Source organism: Pelophylax lessonae, assembly GCF_965119305.1.
Source record: "Pelophylax lessonae genome assembly, chromosome: 1".
NCBI classification, from domain to species: domain Eukaryota; kingdom Metazoa; phylum Chordata; class Amphibia; order Anura; family Ranidae; genus Pelophylax; species Pelophylax lessonae.
Window position 1 is genome coordinate 785714241 of NC_138768.1, and position 17614 is coordinate 785731854.

The 17614-nt window shown below is 41.6% G+C and overlaps 1 protein-coding gene across 1 annotated transcript in view; it reads right to left on the bottom strand.

Moving 5' to 3' along the window:
• CC2D2A (coiled-coil and C2 domain containing 2A) overlaps positions 1-17614 on the bottom strand; it is a 197395-nt gene that overhangs the window by 117742 nt on the left and 62039 nt on the right. Inside the window, exons 10-12 of the mRNA XM_082265276.1 lie at positions 13345-13476; positions 10394-10603; positions 4010-4113 (exon numbers count right to left, since the gene is read on the bottom strand). Of these exons, the coding sequence (XP_082121402.1) occupies positions 4010-4113; positions 10394-10603; positions 13345-13476 (446 nt within the window). The remainder of the gene's footprint in view (positions 1-4009; positions 4114-10393; positions 10604-13344; positions 13477-17614) is intronic.

Below are 17614 nucleotides of genomic sequence, written 5' to 3' on the forward strand. Positions count from 1 at the left end.
AACAATGCACCAGTCAGTGACGTCAGAAGGGGTTGGTGCCAGCAGGTGACATTGCCAGGTGGCCCTGCCCCTTTGCTATATAAGAACTGTTAAAGTGCAGAGGAGGCATTCGGCAGACAGCCAGCACAGAAGGCAGAGCGTTTTTTTTTTACTGGTTAGCGGGCAGCGTGAATGACAATGGATTTGCATCAAGAGACACTATTTTTACATTTTTTTAATAAAGAATTTTTCAAAAATGTTTGTTTTTTATTACTTTGTGACCCTTTTTGGGTGAATCGGCAGGGGTACCTGATACATATTTTCATAGGGGGGGCCGGGATCTGGAGGCCCCCTTGTTAAAGGGGGGCCTGCAGATTCTGATAAGCCCCCGTCTGCAGACCCCTCACAACCACCAGGCCACGATTGTAGGGATAAGGTCCTTGTCCCCATCAACATGGGGACCAGGTGCTTTGGGGTGGGGGGCAAAGCTCCCACCTCCCCATGTTGAGGGCATGTGGCCTGGTATGATTCAGGAGGGTGGCAGAGCGCTCCGTCGCTCCCCCCAACTATCCTAAACTGCCAGGCTGCATGCCTGAATAAGGGTCCGGTATAGATTTTGAGGGGGGGGGGCCCCAACGCCATGTTTTAAAAAAAAAAATTATAGCTGGGTGCTGGCAGTTGTAACCGCGAGTCATTATAAATGAGATTTGACTGTTTTTTGCTTTAGAAATGTCAGTTTTGCTGCAGCATTTTCTATATATATATGCTACAGATGCGCCACTTTAGAGGCACTGTATTTAAAGGAATTTTTCAATTTTATTGTTGCACTTTAAGCATAAGTAAAATCACTGCTCCTGAAAAAATGTTTTTTAGAAAAATGTTTGCAAAATGTTTGCATTGATACATGTCCCCCAGGGCAGAACCTGGACCCTCCATACCCCTTTTATGGCAAATTACTTGCATATAAGCTTTCAAATTGGGCACTTTGATTTTTTTCTGTTTGGCTCCTATAGACTTTAATGGAATTCGCCGTTAGGGTTAGAGCTTTTCCCCTGTTCAGGTGTTTGCTGTGAAAGAAACGGGGGTGTTTGGCAAAATTTTTATTGTAATTGGATGGCGAGCAGTAGTTAGTCACATTAAAATGGTAATGAAGTCTTACTATTAACTTGTACTAACAGGTAAGCTTATGATAAGGCTTAGCAGTAGGTACAGTGAAGATATTCCTAACAGCTGCAGCCACTGACATCATTGGTGCATGCGCAGCAGCTTTGCATTCTGGGCACACGGAGTGTGCTATCAATGTAGAAAGCGCTGTGCCACGAGTGATGTCATCACAGCCCAGCCATTCAAATGGCCAGATAGCGAAAACCTGAAAGGAGGACAATATAGAGATGGAAGCACCAGCAGCAGTGACAGCACACCACTGGAGAAATCAATTTAAAAGGTAAGTTTGCCGTCCTAACCTATTGAGCATGAAATGCGTCAAGGTGGATGTTTTTAATAAATATGATGGGTAGAGTGAAATTTTGTAAAGCCATATTCTAATTACACAATCTAATAACTATAAAGTCTGAGGCATGTGATAATCATTAAGTTACATGACTGAAGGTGTAAATTGTTGTCACATGTAGATGGCCACAGGTCATCTATATCAAACTGAAACAACTATCACTAAACAAGGCTGGGGGGTGATGACATTGCCTCTTATCCATATATATTTCCATTTTAATATCTCTTCCCTGGGGATCTGACAATTAAAAGGTGGCCATACAGGGATAAAAATATGTCTGGTTCAGCAGGGACTGGCAGCATTTTTGATCCATGTATGGGCAGGCTGGTTGTACAAGTCGGAAAGGCTCTCCACTGTTAAAACACAATTGCTCAGTGGGAGTGATTCCACCATCCACGCATTGGGGAATCATTTTTATTTTTTATTTTTTCAACTCGCTGGTTGAAGGAAACAAAAATGAATCATGTTTGGCCAGTTTAACACCTTTAGCTATTAGAGTTACAACTGTTCCAGATTTCATGGCACCATGATGGCTGGATTCCAAAATTTTAACTAGGTGGCTTCACATGTCTTCACACCCCTCATCATGTTACTGGACAATCAACATCTGCCTTGACACATTCCATGGTGATTATATGAAGGTGACTGGGTTACTCATGCGGCTATAAATATCGGGGTATGTTCCTGACAGTCAACAGAACTCAAAATGCCACTTGGATGATTAGCAAAATGCTTTTAAAATGACAGAAAAAGCCAATTTTAATGTGACTAACTAAAACTAGATATACCATGACTCGAAAAAAAAGGGAACCTTCACAGACTTATTGTAATTAGTTGCTGCTATTGTAAGGCAGTTATTATGCAAATCCCTTTTTTAAATGAGGTCAAGGAGTACAGTAATTGATACAAGACAACAGGATTCTGTTCAAAGTATAGCAGCAATACATATAAGATTATTGCCAGAGCAGGATTTTGTCTATGCTGACTAGCAGGCAGAAGACAACTGTCCGAAAGTCTTGGGGCAACAATTATTAAGACAGATGAACTGGGCTTAGAAGGTCTGTTGCCACAAGGGCATCTGGGTCTGCTTGCATATCCAACTATTCTTTATATTCTATATAGGCATATCTATGATCAGTCCCGGGCAGATGACCAGAAATTCCTCAGTAATTATGGGTGGGACAGAACATAAAACACACAGACAGAAAACACCAGATACACTTCATAGAACAACCGAGTTAACTATCTAAATAAAAAATCCACACAATGTTTAAACAGACCCAGGATTCTGGAATAATAAACAGGTTATGTTAACAATATCTTTTTTTTTTTTATTAAGCAGCTTGTGCTTTACTATATCTCACTAAGGAATGTAATCTAGAACATATGTTGTGTATGTCTTATAAATAAAAATAGGTTTAAAGCAGGAGAAATGGAAAAGACTTATTGACTTTCATGGATATGATACTTTTGATGCTTTATAGATGGAGAAATTCAAGGCACACAGTTTTCCCAGTTCTATTAATATTTACATACTTAACTGATTTCCTTTCGTGCAATTCTGGATGGTAAAGTACCTCCACCATAGTCACGTGTTTTGGGATTGTGTTCCTTCCTTTAAAGAAGAAGCAGAGTCCTAAAACCTGTCAGTATAGTGGAGGCACTTTATCACTCACAACTTCGGTTCTCCCCCTGTACAAGCTTGGGATGTAGTTGGAATTTAAGTTTTCTTCTTTTGATTTTTCCAGTGTCAGCCATAGAGTATCCATCTTGGCTTGCACACTTCCCAACTGACTGCTACCTAGTGAGAGTGTCAATTGTTGGTGTGACCTGCTGCTCCTTGCGATGACCTGACCTAGTGATAGGGCCTGATCCAGTCACCTCTTTGAATTTGTATTTTAGCCATTTTACATTCATTAAAGTGATTTTATCTATGTGCCATTTCATTTTTATTTTTGAGGATATATCCGACTTTTGAATATACACAAACTTGATTCAGTGCACTCCCTTATTCTTTCCTCCATCTAAAGCTGGTCAAAGATGGAACAAAATTTAGATCCATTTATGGGAAGGCTGGTTGTACAGAAGTCAATCTCTCGATTGGCTCCTGCATAACTAGCGTGCCTTGGTTTATTTTTGCTCAGTCAGTGCCCACCAGGTATAGCCAGCAACACTGATCATTGTATTAGGACAGGGGGGAACTCTCCCCACTGTCAGAATATAATAGATCCATGGGAGGGATTCCCCTATAAACACAGAGTGTATTGACGGGGGAATCAAAAACTGCACACAATGGGAGAAAGCTTTGCAGCACATAATCCTATGTGAAGAGGCTGTTGACCTACCTAGAAGCAATGTAAAAATATACTGTGAGTGAATAAAACGCTTATTAATGTAAACTGAATGACTTTCAGAATTTAGCATAGTTGCAATATTAAATATATATAGCATGAGCAGTTCACAGACCAATTGTACCTGCTGTCTGAAGCTATTAATTTAAATACTTGCACAATGGAATACCTGATGTCCAGCTTATATTCATGAATACTTTGTTCTGTTATAGTGCTGGAGCCATGGGTTCCTCCTGCAGAAATGACTTGTACGGCATTCCTTAGTGCATTTAACTAAAAGACAAGAAATAAACATGAACAGTAAGGCGGGTTCGTCTGTTTCTTGTTATAAATTAGCTGCCAACTAAAGGGATTTCATAGTCTGATAATAGAACAGTAATGTACAATTCTTTCTCCAATAAGCCACACTGAGAACAGAGTCAACTTTATTCAATCCAAGAAGTATGAAGTTATCACACTGGCGTAAAGGCTCTTTGAAAAATACTCATCTTTTCTATTTAAAAAAAATAAAACACCTAATTTATAAAACATTTGGGACATCACTGGATACACGTTACAGACAAAATAAAAATTCAAACTCCAGTACAAACTTTTGAAAAGAGAATAAAGGGGTTAGAACTTTTGTCAGGTTTGAAATGCTGCCTGTGTTGCCATAGATTTTGATTCACTTTCTGTTTTGTCTGACACCAGTCACCTGGACTGGAAACCCAATAAAACTCAGAGGTCCTAAAGGCTTCCATACATGGCCTAAATTCAAGCAGCTGGTGACCCTTTCAGCAAACACTGGCTTGACAAAATTCGGCTGAAGATCGGCTTCTATCACAGGAGCAAGGTGGAAAAACTGTTGGCCGAACATCTGTATCCAATCAGATGCTGCATCTGTTCGGGTAATCGGACAGCCATGGGTCCTGGCTGTCAAAATACAATACGTGGCAGTGAAGATTGTCTATCCATGCTGTATAACGTGGATGGAGGGATTGGTTGGATTTGTTTAGTTTAGCCTGAAAAAAAATCTATAAGTGCATGGCTGGCTTAATGCTTCCGCACTCTGCTAGAAAATGTACTATATATGACATCCTTCAAATAGAAAGGAAAGAGAAATTCAATAAACTTACAGAGGTTCAAACTCTTCCCGACACTAGAGAAAGTTTTGAGAAAGTTTTGATTGGAGCTGGGCTCCATCAGCAAACATATGAAATCCGATTTGGTGCAAAAATCTCTCCCTTTGTAGCAGGGGTCTCCAAACTTTCTAAACAAAGGACCAGTTTACTGTCCTTCTGATTTTAGAGGGGCTGGTAGAAAATGTGCCATCACTGATATCAGTGGGAGGAATAGTGTCCCATCATTGGAGTCAGTGGAAGGAATAGTGCCCCATCACTGGTGTCAGTAGGAGGAGTAGTGCCAGTGGAAGGAATAGTGCCCCATCACTGATGTCAGTAGAAGGAATAGTGCCCCATCACTGATGTCAGTAGAAGGAAAAGTGCCCCATCACTGATGTCAGTAGAAGGAATAGTGCCTCACTGTTGGTGTCAGCAGAAGGAGTAATGCCTCATTATTGGTGTCCGTGGGAGAAATAGTGTCCCATCATTGGTGTCAGTGGGAGGAATAGTGCCCCATCATTGGTGTCAGTAAGATGAGGAATAGTGCCCCATCATTGGTGTCAGTGGGAGGAATAGTGCCCAATCACTAGTGTCAGTTGGAGGAGTAGTGCCCCATCATTGGTGTCAGTAGGAGTAGGGCCCCCACTGTTGATGTCCGTGGCAGGAGTTATGCCCCATTGTTAATGTCAGTTGGAAGAATAGTTCGTGCCCCAAAGGCCGGAAAAAGGCAAGCAAAGGGCTGCATTCCGCTCCCAGGCCACAGTTTGCAGACCAATCCTATACAGGATATATCCTCATTAGAAAATCCACCTGACTGATTTGCAGGTCAGTTTTCATCACAATGTAGCGCCTGTGCAACAATCCCTCCTCCTAGGTCACATCTTTTAAACTAGGAAGCAGCATAATGACCTGATTATAGAGGATTTTATGGTCCTTTCACAATTTATTGTAAAATAATGTTTTATTGCAATGAGGTGGGGTTTATCTGTTAAATTAGGTCTTTACTGTAATGCCTTAATCTCTGCTATAGGTCCACAGCTGAGGATGAAGCTAGCGGGAAATGTTATCCCCACACCTCAGGTTCATTGTGTGTAAAGGATCAAAGCTGGTCATATAAAATATTCATTGTTAGCTGTACCTTCCATAGGGCCTAACCAACAGCACAGCTTCTGCACAAAAAAACAAAGAACAATGGGGAAAAAAACAACAAAATATTCAAATTTTGCAACCAATATCAGCTTCTTTAAATCATCAGTTGATTTTTATGAATTTCTAACAGCCTGCCTGGGTACAGAGAGAGCAATGTTGCTGTTTGTCGCAGCTTTTGGCTTTATAGGGCTGTGTTGCTATGTTGGTGCCCAGAGCCACCTCCATTCTTGGCATGGATCAGCCCTAACAGAGCAGCAAGATTAAATTAGAACACGGATAGGAAACTTTGGCACTCCAGGTGTGTGGAGAAGCTACAACTCTCATCATGCCGCTGTCTCTGGGAGTTATAGCTGTGTCTGTCAGTCCTACAATACCTCATGGAACTTGCAGTACAACATCAGCTGGAGTTTATTACCTCTGGATTTGAGCCAGAGGCCAATTAACCCTTTTGAGTGTTTCAGGAAAAAAACAGCACATCTATGTATTGCTAAGCTGGCCATACATTATACAATTTTCTTATTCAATTTCCTTTAGCTTTACGTTCAACTATGTAGAGCAAGGGCCTGCCTAATTGCATTTAAATTGAAAGTGTTTAAAACCCAACGCATATGGGAAAAAATTTAAAAAATGGGTAGACTTTGAAAAATCAAGTACGTAGAAATTAATATTTAAAACATTATTGAAGAAATAGGAATATTGGATCAATAAAAGAGATGGGCGTGATATTCCTAAATGGGAGGAGAAATAGCGAGAGAGTGGGTCACAAATATTTATACATTTTCATTCCTTATTAAATTATAAATATATAGAGAAGGAAAGGTAGTAGAGTAAGTTAAAGATAATAATACCGAAAGGAGGCGGGAGGGTTGGGGAGGGGTGGGGAGGGGTGAGGAGGGGAGGGGAGGCCAGAGGAGGGCAGGGCAGAGGAGAGGAGGGGAGGGCGGAGGGGAGGGGAGGGGAGGGGAGGGCGGAGGGGAGGGGAGGGGAGGGGAAGGGAAGGGGAGGGGAGGGGAAGGGGAGGGGAGGGGAAGGGAAGGGAAGGGAAAATGGTTTTGTAAAGCAATTATGGATTTTTTTATTGTTAAGGAATTTTGTTTTCTTTCTTTGTTTCCTTTTGAAATGTTTGTAATGAAAAAATTTATAAAAAATGTAAATAAATAAAAAAAAAAAAAATTGAAAGTGAAAAAATTGAAAGTGTTTAGATTTGATCTCATATTATATTATAACATTTAAAAAGACAATTGTATAATGTATGGCCAGCCTTAGTCTCATTTATAAGAGAGTGGATAAATATATCAATTACACATTGATCACTATTGCGCTATGCACATCACGGTCCCACATTTTATGTCCTATTTAAACATCGCGGTCCACAGTGTGTAAGTGGTGGAGCCCTATGAAGGTCTCTTTGCTTATCGCATTTTTATTTTTGTAAACTACTATTTTTTTCATTTATTTAGCACGTGTGTTTTTTTTTTTTTACAGCAGCGGTATGGCCATGTTTTGGCCATACAGCTGCTTTTTAAATGAACAGAAAAAAGTGCAATGCTAAAAACACAACGAATAGCAAGAAAATATAAACTTATAAAACTAAAAAGACCCATGGGGCCTACAAGGGTGATGTCACAATGCATGATTTAACTGGACAGTTGGAACTATGTCCGGTGTGAGACGGTAGGAATGCCATTCAGCAATACACACGTTTTCGGCAGCTGTTTTGATCTGCTATTTTGTGAGTACGCTACCATCTCTATTGTATTAAAATTTTTATTAAAGTTTATTGTCATAATACTACACTATGAAAGTGTTTTTTTTATCTTCTTCCTGAGCGTTTCTGGAGATACTTAGGATGGGCACAGCCTGCCAAGTCGGAACAGTCGGAGGGAGACCTTAATCCCCTATGTGCTGTTTGACCATCTGTAGTATGTTGTGTACTCGTGTATGTAGTAGTCAATAGCTTCTAGTAAGAAGCTGCAATGCACTTTTCTGATGGGGATCACTGCACATTATTGTTTCAGCCAATCATCACTGTTCATGATTTATTACAAAATGGGGGAAGAATAAATGGACTTTGAAGGCACCATAATAAAAAACAACGCTTTATTTTTGATAAGTATTAAAACCACAGAAGTATATGTCGACCGACCAACATGGGCGGAGACCATTGATCAGAGGATACAAGTGATGGGTGAATGGGGGAAAAAAACCTCACCACCTAGGACATACAATACAGCAAACAATACAAAATTACATTTGGATGATAAACAAGGGAAAAAGGACGCTATACGCTGCAAACAAGCCGCACCACGGTGCAAGCAACGCAGAGCGTCCTGTACCATACAGTAACAGCTTCCAAAGGGAAGTAAACCAATATGTCCAATTGCTCTACATGTTTCGCCTGGTGTTCAGACTTCATCCGGAGCTGTTTGGAATATAGATTCCATAGGAAGATGTTGCTGGAGCCAACCAAAAGGCACCAGGAGGGTAGTAAACCAATAGTATGATTAGTAATCACGAGGGGTGACCTGCTGAGGCAGCTGGAGGAGCACGCACTGCTTATGGCCAATTAGAAAGATATCAGGTAATCACAATATAGAGTATGCCTGTCCCATACATAACCGGGCATAGGGCATAAGATAAAATAGCAGGCAATTCCTCCAAGGAGAGAGCAGCATGCAGCGCGTCCTCCAGATGCTCCTCAGAAGCGCAGATCAGTGACCCCCGGATACTATATATTTACTATTGGTTTACTACCCTCCTGGTGCCTTTTGGTTGGCTCCAGCAACATCTTCCTATGGAATCTATATTCCAAACAGCTCCGGATGAAGTCTGAACACCAGGCGAAACATGTAGAGCAATTGGACATATTGGTTTACTTCCCTTTGGAAGCTGTTACTGTATGGTACAGGACGCTCTGCGTTGCTTGCACCGTGGTGCGGCTTGTTTGCAGCGTATAGCGTCCTTTTTCCCTTGTTTATCATCCAAATGTAATTTTGTATTGTTTGTTGTATTGTATGTCCTAGGTGGTGAGGTTTTTTTCCCCCATTCACCCATCACTTGTATCCTCTGATCAATGGTCTCCGCCCATGTTGGTCGGTCGACATATACTTCTGTGGTTTTAATACTTATCAAAAATAAAGCGTTGTTTTTTATTATGGTGCCTTCAAAGTCCATTTATTCTTCCCCCATTTTGTAATACTGACATTCAGGACGTGGCACATGGTCTTATATTGTACTACGCCCCTGTTTTTTGCTGCATCAGGGATAGGCGTAGATATTCTATTTAGCTAAACTGTTCATGATTTGTTTATGGTGGACTCTATTGGTGGACACTTTTTTTGGATTATAGTTTCTTTATACATCACTTTTTATAACCAATGCTTTTTAGTTTTAGAAGTTTATATTTTCTTGCTATTCATTGTTTTTTTTTTTAGAGCTGCACTTTTTTCTATTTATTTATATATGAGTTGTTTTATCTTGACTCATAGTGATGGCAGCCTTATATAATTATTTATTCTGAGCGCAGTGTTTCTTTTTCTTTTATATGTCTGCTTTTTTAATGAGCCTGGATGCTGGAAATTCAAATAAGGACCCCAACAAAGCAGAGTAAGGACTTGTTTACACTTGCGGTTGGGAGGGGGGCCATGTGGCTGAGCCACGTTTTTATAGCTCCTCAACTGCCCCCCACAGTGTGCAATGGATGGGGTTAAGGCATGGTAGCGGGGCATTTTGGGGGTTAAAACAGGTGGGGAGGAGGTGACATATCGCATCATCACTGTCTGTCCAACACCTCTGAAAAGTGATCTGAGTTTGGATCACATTTGAGAAGAGTGGCAATCCTTGCTGCTAATGTAAACGAGCCATGCTAAAACTTTATGCAGTTAGTGTTCCAAGTGGGAATTAAAGTCAGGAGCCCAACGCTGCAAAGGTAATATTTGCTAATCCTCAATAAAACTATATTTGTAAAAGAAAAAAAAAATTTGCTAATCAGTCAGCCAAAATGCACTTGTATGGCCACACAGTTGTAGTTTGCTAAATGCAACAATCTGTGATTACAAGTGGCTTTAGAAAAATCTGGCAAGAAAGTTCAAAAGAGCAAAACAAGAAAAAAATAATGTTATGCCTGCATTCTAACATATCAGTATTAGCTCATGCATAGGTCTGGAGAATATCTGAGGTTAGATTAGATATGTTATGTAATACTTGCTATAAATAATATCCAATGTTACAGTGTACATGACATTTCCTGTGAATAACAATATAATACCCAGCACAGCTGATGAGTGTACAGATAAAACACATACCTTGTCTGTCAGGAGCTTGGCCAGGTTCTTCTTCTTCCTCCCCAGATACTGATCATATAGCTGGCTCAGCTTGTTGGCTAGGACATGCTCCCGACTGAAAAGGGGATGATGGGTAAATACAATTCCGGAAATATCTATGTCCAGCTGAAACTCTCCGAGCAGTCCCCCGGATCCCACCATGTATTGGCTGGATTTCTTCAAAGGAATTGCCTGTGAAAAAAAGATACTTAAATTGGGTTGAGATTACCGAAAACAGAGAGAACCTAAAATGTATTTTTAAATATAGGTAAGAGGTATAGGTGGCACTGCCTAAATAATGTGTGCAATCCTCATGGGGAAAAAGTGCCCAAAGACATAAAAAATAATAAAAGGATGCTATTCCTTTAAACAACTCTTATATTAAAGCATAAGGGACGATACAGACATAAAAAAACAATCCAATAGTGACCAAATATGAAAAAACTCCAACACACTGTATCATGTAAATCAAATAATATTAAAGTGTTCCCAGTGCAAAATGTGCAATAGATAAAATATCAAACAAATACATAGATAAATCTCATAGTCCAAAAATCCTTATAAGGATAATAAAGTGATGAGTTCAAAAGTGCAATGTCAGTCTCTTGGTGATGAAACACAAAAGTGAATCCACTTGTGCTCCCCCCTCAGGTCCATACTCACTAGAGGACTTAACACCTGCAGGGGTCAGAGGCACCAACAAATAGATGACTGGGCAATTTTATATCTCCTCCTCCACCTCAATGGGTCAGATCACTGTAGAATCCCGTCACAGGGTATAGGAATAAAAGAGGCATGTCATAGTGTAAGTCCGTAATATGAAAAGTTATTGGTAAAAGCAAAGAAATGAATTTACAGAAGAATAGGGAGTATAAAGCCGTCAGTCCGTATGCTGTATCCAGAATGCGTTTCGTCAGAATGACGTCAACAGGAGCAGCGACATCTTAGTCCACTTCACGATCTTAGACACCGTGCGGTTGCTGGCCAACAAATACAACAACAAAGAAAATGGCCTCTGCCCCCACCTATAACTGGCCTTCATAGCAAAGAACACATGGAAGGCCAACGTACATGAAACAAAAAAAAATAAAATTCCCAGTTCAATTTGCTAACCAGTCTGCTTACCAACCAAATTAACCTGTCTAACAGTTTGCATCAAAACAGGGGTTTAGTAGCACACATTTGCAAACGCATGTGTAAACTGCAGGGCCACTCCACGGCTCCCTGTATTACCTGCAGTCCTAACTCTATTGAATTTATAAGAGTCTTCACAGTGGAAGCACATGCATTCTAATGGATAGAAAGGGGGCAGGTGAGCCTGGAGGTGGCCCATCCCTCCTGAAAGGAAATTGGGGGCATTAACACATTTTTTTTTTTTGTTGTTAATGTGTACTGGCGAGTGGACATACTGGATGCCTTTGCTGTAATACCATTGGCTGGGCTTCCATTATGCCCCCAATTACCTTTCAGGAGGGATGGGCCACCTCCAGGCTCACCTGCCCCCATTCTATCCATTAGAATGCATGTGCTTCCACTGTGAAGACTCTTATAAATTCACTAGAGTTAGGACTGCAGGTAATACAGGGAGCCGTGGAGTGGCCCTGCAGCTTACACATGCGTATGCAAATGTGTGCTACTAAACCCCTGTTTTGACGCAAACTGTTAGACAGGTTAATTTGGTTGGTAAGCAAACTGGTTAGCAAATTGAACTGGGAATTTTATTTTTGTTTGTTTCAAACAAATACAACAACAAAAACACATTGGTGGCCATATCTGAAGGATTACAGAGCCAACCAATCCCAGTATCACGGTCCCCAACCATAGATAAACAATATCTTGGGTGTCCGATATCCATAATATATGGTAAAATAGAGAAATAAAACTAAAAAATAGATAAAAGAAAAAAGGTTTTTGGACTATTAGATTTACTATGTATCTATTTATTTTATCTATTGTACAAATATCTCTCCACAGAAAAGAGGAGAGACAGCGGGATGACTGAGGCACGAAAACTGAAAATGGTATCATGGCTCAGCAGCCAAGACAAACATGGTCAGTTTACAGAGGGGGGGGGGGGGTAGGGCAGCACTAGGCAGGATCAGCCAGGTGTTTTAGATGATAGACAGGGACAAAATACACAGCACAAGTACTGTGCTGTATTTCATGCTTTAAAACAGTGATGGGGAACCTTGGCACCCCAGATGTTTTGGAACTACATTTCCCATGATGCTCATGCACTCTGCCGTGTAGTTGAGCATCACTGGAAATGTAGTTCCAAAACATCTGGGGTGCCAAGGTTCTCCATCACTGCTTTAAAAGAACAGGATTCATTTTATTTTTTTATTTTTTAGGGATACAACCACTTTTAGTCAGAAGGTGAGAGGCAGTGGTGGGAAACGGATTGAGAGGGAAAAGGAGCCAGAAAAACTATTGTCAATGCGCCAAAACAATGGCACACAGAAAACTGATTTTTTTAATGTGCTCAATAAGGTTTTAAAATGAACAATGTGACTAGTGCGCAATTGTTAGGACAAAAAACAAGTGCGAAATCCTATTATGAACAGTAGCTCTAACTAACCAATTAGAATTCAGCTTTAGCCCCAGTTCACATTGACTGCAGCTTTGGAACCATGCAACTTCATCTAAAAATTGCACAATTTCAAAGTTCCATCTCAGCGTTTAGGTGCGACTTTGAAGAAGTAGTGCATGTGCTACTTATTTAAATCAGTGCGACACCGCAAAGGTGGAGTCACTCCAATATAAACAGTGCGATTGACGGCAATAGGAAGCAACTTGTCATGCGATTTGATCTGTCAAATCGCATGACAAGTCACTCCAATGTGAACGGGGGGCTTAAGCAGTTTTTCAATATAATTTAAACTTGTGCAATTGGCCACTAAATAAATGATGGGAAATCCTTGTACCACACATACCTTGACATACAGGGTCTCCAGTGCTGGGTCTAAGCCTTCATGCAGAGTAAATATAGGCGGTCTTGTGGTTGAAGTTTTAATAGGATTAGGCAAGGCTAAAATGTTTCCATCATCACCAAACCACTTCTTTCCCTGTGTACAAATGTACAACACAAATACAATGAAGGTAAGAAACAAACCACAGCTCCCAGAAAGCACTCATGCCCAGGGAGTTCCTAATATCCAGAATGCACAGATCCTTTTATTACAGTCAGCCAACAGAAAAACAAATACAAGTATGGATGATGAAGGATGAGTACAATAGCTAAATCAAGGACAAATATTTAGAATTGCATTTAAAGTGGTTGTAAACCTCAGACATGAAATATATACACACACACACATACATACATATACATATATATATATATATATATATATATATATATATATATAACGTGAACGTGTCTCAATAAGAAGCACTAAGTGTCACTTTTGCCTACTGCTTCGTTCCTCTGCTGTCAGCATGAATCCCTTCTGACAAGTTTTCCTGACACCAAGAGAAAAAAAGGTGACAGAGCAGGGACCTTTCAGCTCTGTTCCTGTGTGCTGTGCGAAGAGGGGTGTGTCCCTTTCCTCCAATCAGCTCTCCTCACTGAGCTCTGCAGAATGTAACTTCAGCTCTCCGCCCCCTTTTTTCTGAACTCTCAGACAAGCTTATAAATTCAGCACCTTGAACGGATGTAGAGAAGAGAAGACTGCAGACAAACAGGTACAACTTATGTAGGAGGATTTTTTTTTTATCTCTGTGTATCACCTGAGGCCAGTTACTTCATTGGGTATATGTAGGGGGTTTACAACCACTTTAAACAGTCATTTGAACTGCAGCAGGTAACAATGAAAGAAATTTACTGTTAAAGTGGTGCTAACTATGTAGAGTTTGGTACTTTTGCACTATTTACAAATGTATGCCTAGAATTTGCACAATGCAATGTAGATTTTACTGTATTATGTGCAGCTGGGGAGATTCATATAGGTACCATATAAATGGAAATGGAATTATACAGAATGACACATACACGTATAAGCCACCATCCCTCACTTTCCATGCGTTTGTAGTGTTTTAAATGCACCTTATAGCATTGCAGTATGTACTGATTGTATTTAAAGTGGAGTTCCACCCTAAAAATGAACTTTGCACCGTCCGTTAGCTTAAAAAAACCTGAAAAAGATTTGGATTATTAATATTTTTTTCACTTACCTTGTTTTTAATGAAAATAAACTTACCTTCCTTCCTCTTTCTTCTTGTGCGACCACGGCCCCCAACGTCACTTCCTCCTTTGCATTGCATCCTGGGAGATGAGAGTCATCAATCCCAGGATGCAATGGGAACGGCTGGCCGCTACTCTGATTGCCGATCGCAATCTACAGCGCATGTGCGAGATTGCGATTGGCATTCTGGGTAGCCAAGAACCAGGAAGAGGGATGCAGTGGGGGACACCACGGCTTCAGATGCCCACACCGGAGATGGCCGCGCTCTGCAATCAATTTTAAAGGTAAGAATTTATCTTTATTCTATCACTGTAATGACCTGTAATGTGGGGTTAGTGTTAGGGTAATTGGGGATATGTTAGGATTAGAGGGGTATTTTTGCCCGGAACTCAGTTTAACTGTTGTAATTGTTAATCTGTTATGTATAAGGGTACTACTAAAGCCAGCCACAGCAGGAACCAGACAACTTTGCATCCATCTATAGGCAGGCTGGTTATACTAAAGTCGATCCATTAATGGCCGGCTATAGCTACCAGCAGTGATCATTGTATTCTGCCGGTGGGGAAGGTTCCCTGCCAATAAAACAGACTAGTGCTGCGGAAGGGATTCCCCCATCAACACGGACTGTGTTGTCAATACAGTCCTATGGGCAGAATTATGCACAAGCTGGGGCTCCTTGGTGCTGCAAACACATACAGTATATTATACAGTATGCCCTGTATTTATATCCATGTGCATGAGCTCTAAAGCCCAACTACAACCAAACCCTTTTTTTCCCCTCGGGATAGGGTGGTGAAAGGTTAGAATCTTTGTCAAATTTGTATTGCTGTCCCCACTGGGATCAATTTTCCCTCAATTCCTGTCCTGGTGGTAGGGGGTCACAGAGGCAGGAATTGATAGGAAATCTGTCCACTGGACACAGAAACTACAACAAAAACACTCTTTCAGTAAAGTGAAAAAAGTTAAAACTTTTGTAAGGTTTACATTGTTTTCTGCATCTTCCGGTCATGCCGACTCCCATTTCCCTCATTTCTTCTTCTGGTGACACGAGGATAATGAAAGCTGCAGAAATCTCAGTGGGGTCACAGACACCAATAAATTCCAGACAGAAGCTCTAACTCTTTCCTTCTCTATAATTTAAAATAATGAATACATTGGCTGGATTTGGCCTTTTCCCAGGAAAAATGCTAAATTTAGGAATAACTATATTTACTAAAGAACAAAACACTAGAGTCTGCTTTTCATTGTTGGTAGCAGTTTTAATGATGTTTTTTTAAAGTCCTGAAAGACATTATGCCTTGTACTAACATCTGTCTTCTGTGTGTTCCAGACACAAACTCGACATTCATGGATCAATTATCTGACAGATTTAGAGCTTGTACATGTGAGCGCCAGGTGATATTTCAAATCCCCTTTGTGTCTGCATGTTGCGGAAATTTGTGCAAAAATTAACTACAACGCATGTTCAGTCTTTGTTGTGTTGCAAATACTATGATTTAGAATATACTATTATAGTACACTGCAATGCAGCACAATGTACACAATGTACACACAATGTGCTGCATAACCAAATTTTGGCCATTATCATGAAATAGCATCCTAATCATAATAAACTAGCTGCCCTATTGCAAAACACTTTGCCATGATCTAACACTCATTAATATGCATGCATATAACGCAACCCAACAGCCCAGAGAAATGTGATTTGGGCCTAAAACATTTTTGAATAGGCATGAAAAGATCTAATGGTAACTTCAGAGTGGTACAATCACTTCCCAATGGGAGAAGCTTGCTTCCCACTGACCACCAACGGGAGAGGCTTGCTTCCCACTGACCACCAACGAGAGAGGCTTGCTTCACACTGACCACCAACGAGAGAGGCTTGCTTCACACTGACCACCAACGGGAGAGGCTTGCTTCACACTGACCACCAACGGGAGAGGCTTGCTTCACACTGACCACCAACGGGAGAGGCTTGCTTCACACTGACCACCAACGGGAGAGGCATGCTTCACACTAACCACCAACGGGAGAGGCATGCTTCCTACTGACCACCAATGGGAGAGGCTTGCTTCCCACTGACCACCAACGAGAGAGAGGCTTGCTTCCCACTGACCACCAACGGGAGAGGCATGCTTCCCACTGACAACCAATGGGAGAGGCATGCTTCCCACTGACCACCAACGGGAGAGGCATGTTTCCTACTGACCATCAACGGGAGAGGCTTGCTTCCCACTGATCACCAACGGGAGAGGCTTGCTTCCCACTGATCACCAACGGGAGAGGCTTGCTTCCCACTGACCACCAACGGGAGAGGCATGCTTCACACTGACCACCAATGGGAGAGGCATTCTTCCCACTGACCACCAATAGGAGAGGCATTCTTCCCACTGACCACCAACGGGAGAGGCATGCTTCCCACTGACCACCAACTGGACAGGCATGATTCTCACTGACCACCAACTGGACAGGCATGATTCTCACTGACTACCAATGGGAGAGGCATGCTTCCCACTGACCACCAATGGGAGAGGCATGCTTCCCACTGACCACCAATGGGAGAGGCTTGCTTCCCACTGACCACCAATGGGACAGGCATGTTTCTCACTGACCACCAATGGGACAGGCATGTTTCTCACTGACTACCAATGGGAGAGGCATGCTTCCCACTGACCACCAATGGGAGAGGCTTGTTTCCCACTGATCACCAACGGGAGAGGCTTGCTTCCCACTGACCACCAACGGGAGAGGAATGCTTCCCACTGACCACCAATGGGAGAGGCTTGCTTCCCACTGATCACCAACGGGAGAGGCTTGCTTCCCACTGATCACCAACGGGAGAGGCATGCTTCCCACTGACCACCAATGGGACAGGCATGCTTCTCACTGACTACCAATGGGAGAGGCATGCTTCCCACTGACCACCAACGGGACAGGCATGCTTCTCACTGACTACCAATAGGAGAGGCATGCTTCCCACTGACCACCAATGGGAGAGGCTTGCTTCCCACTGACCACC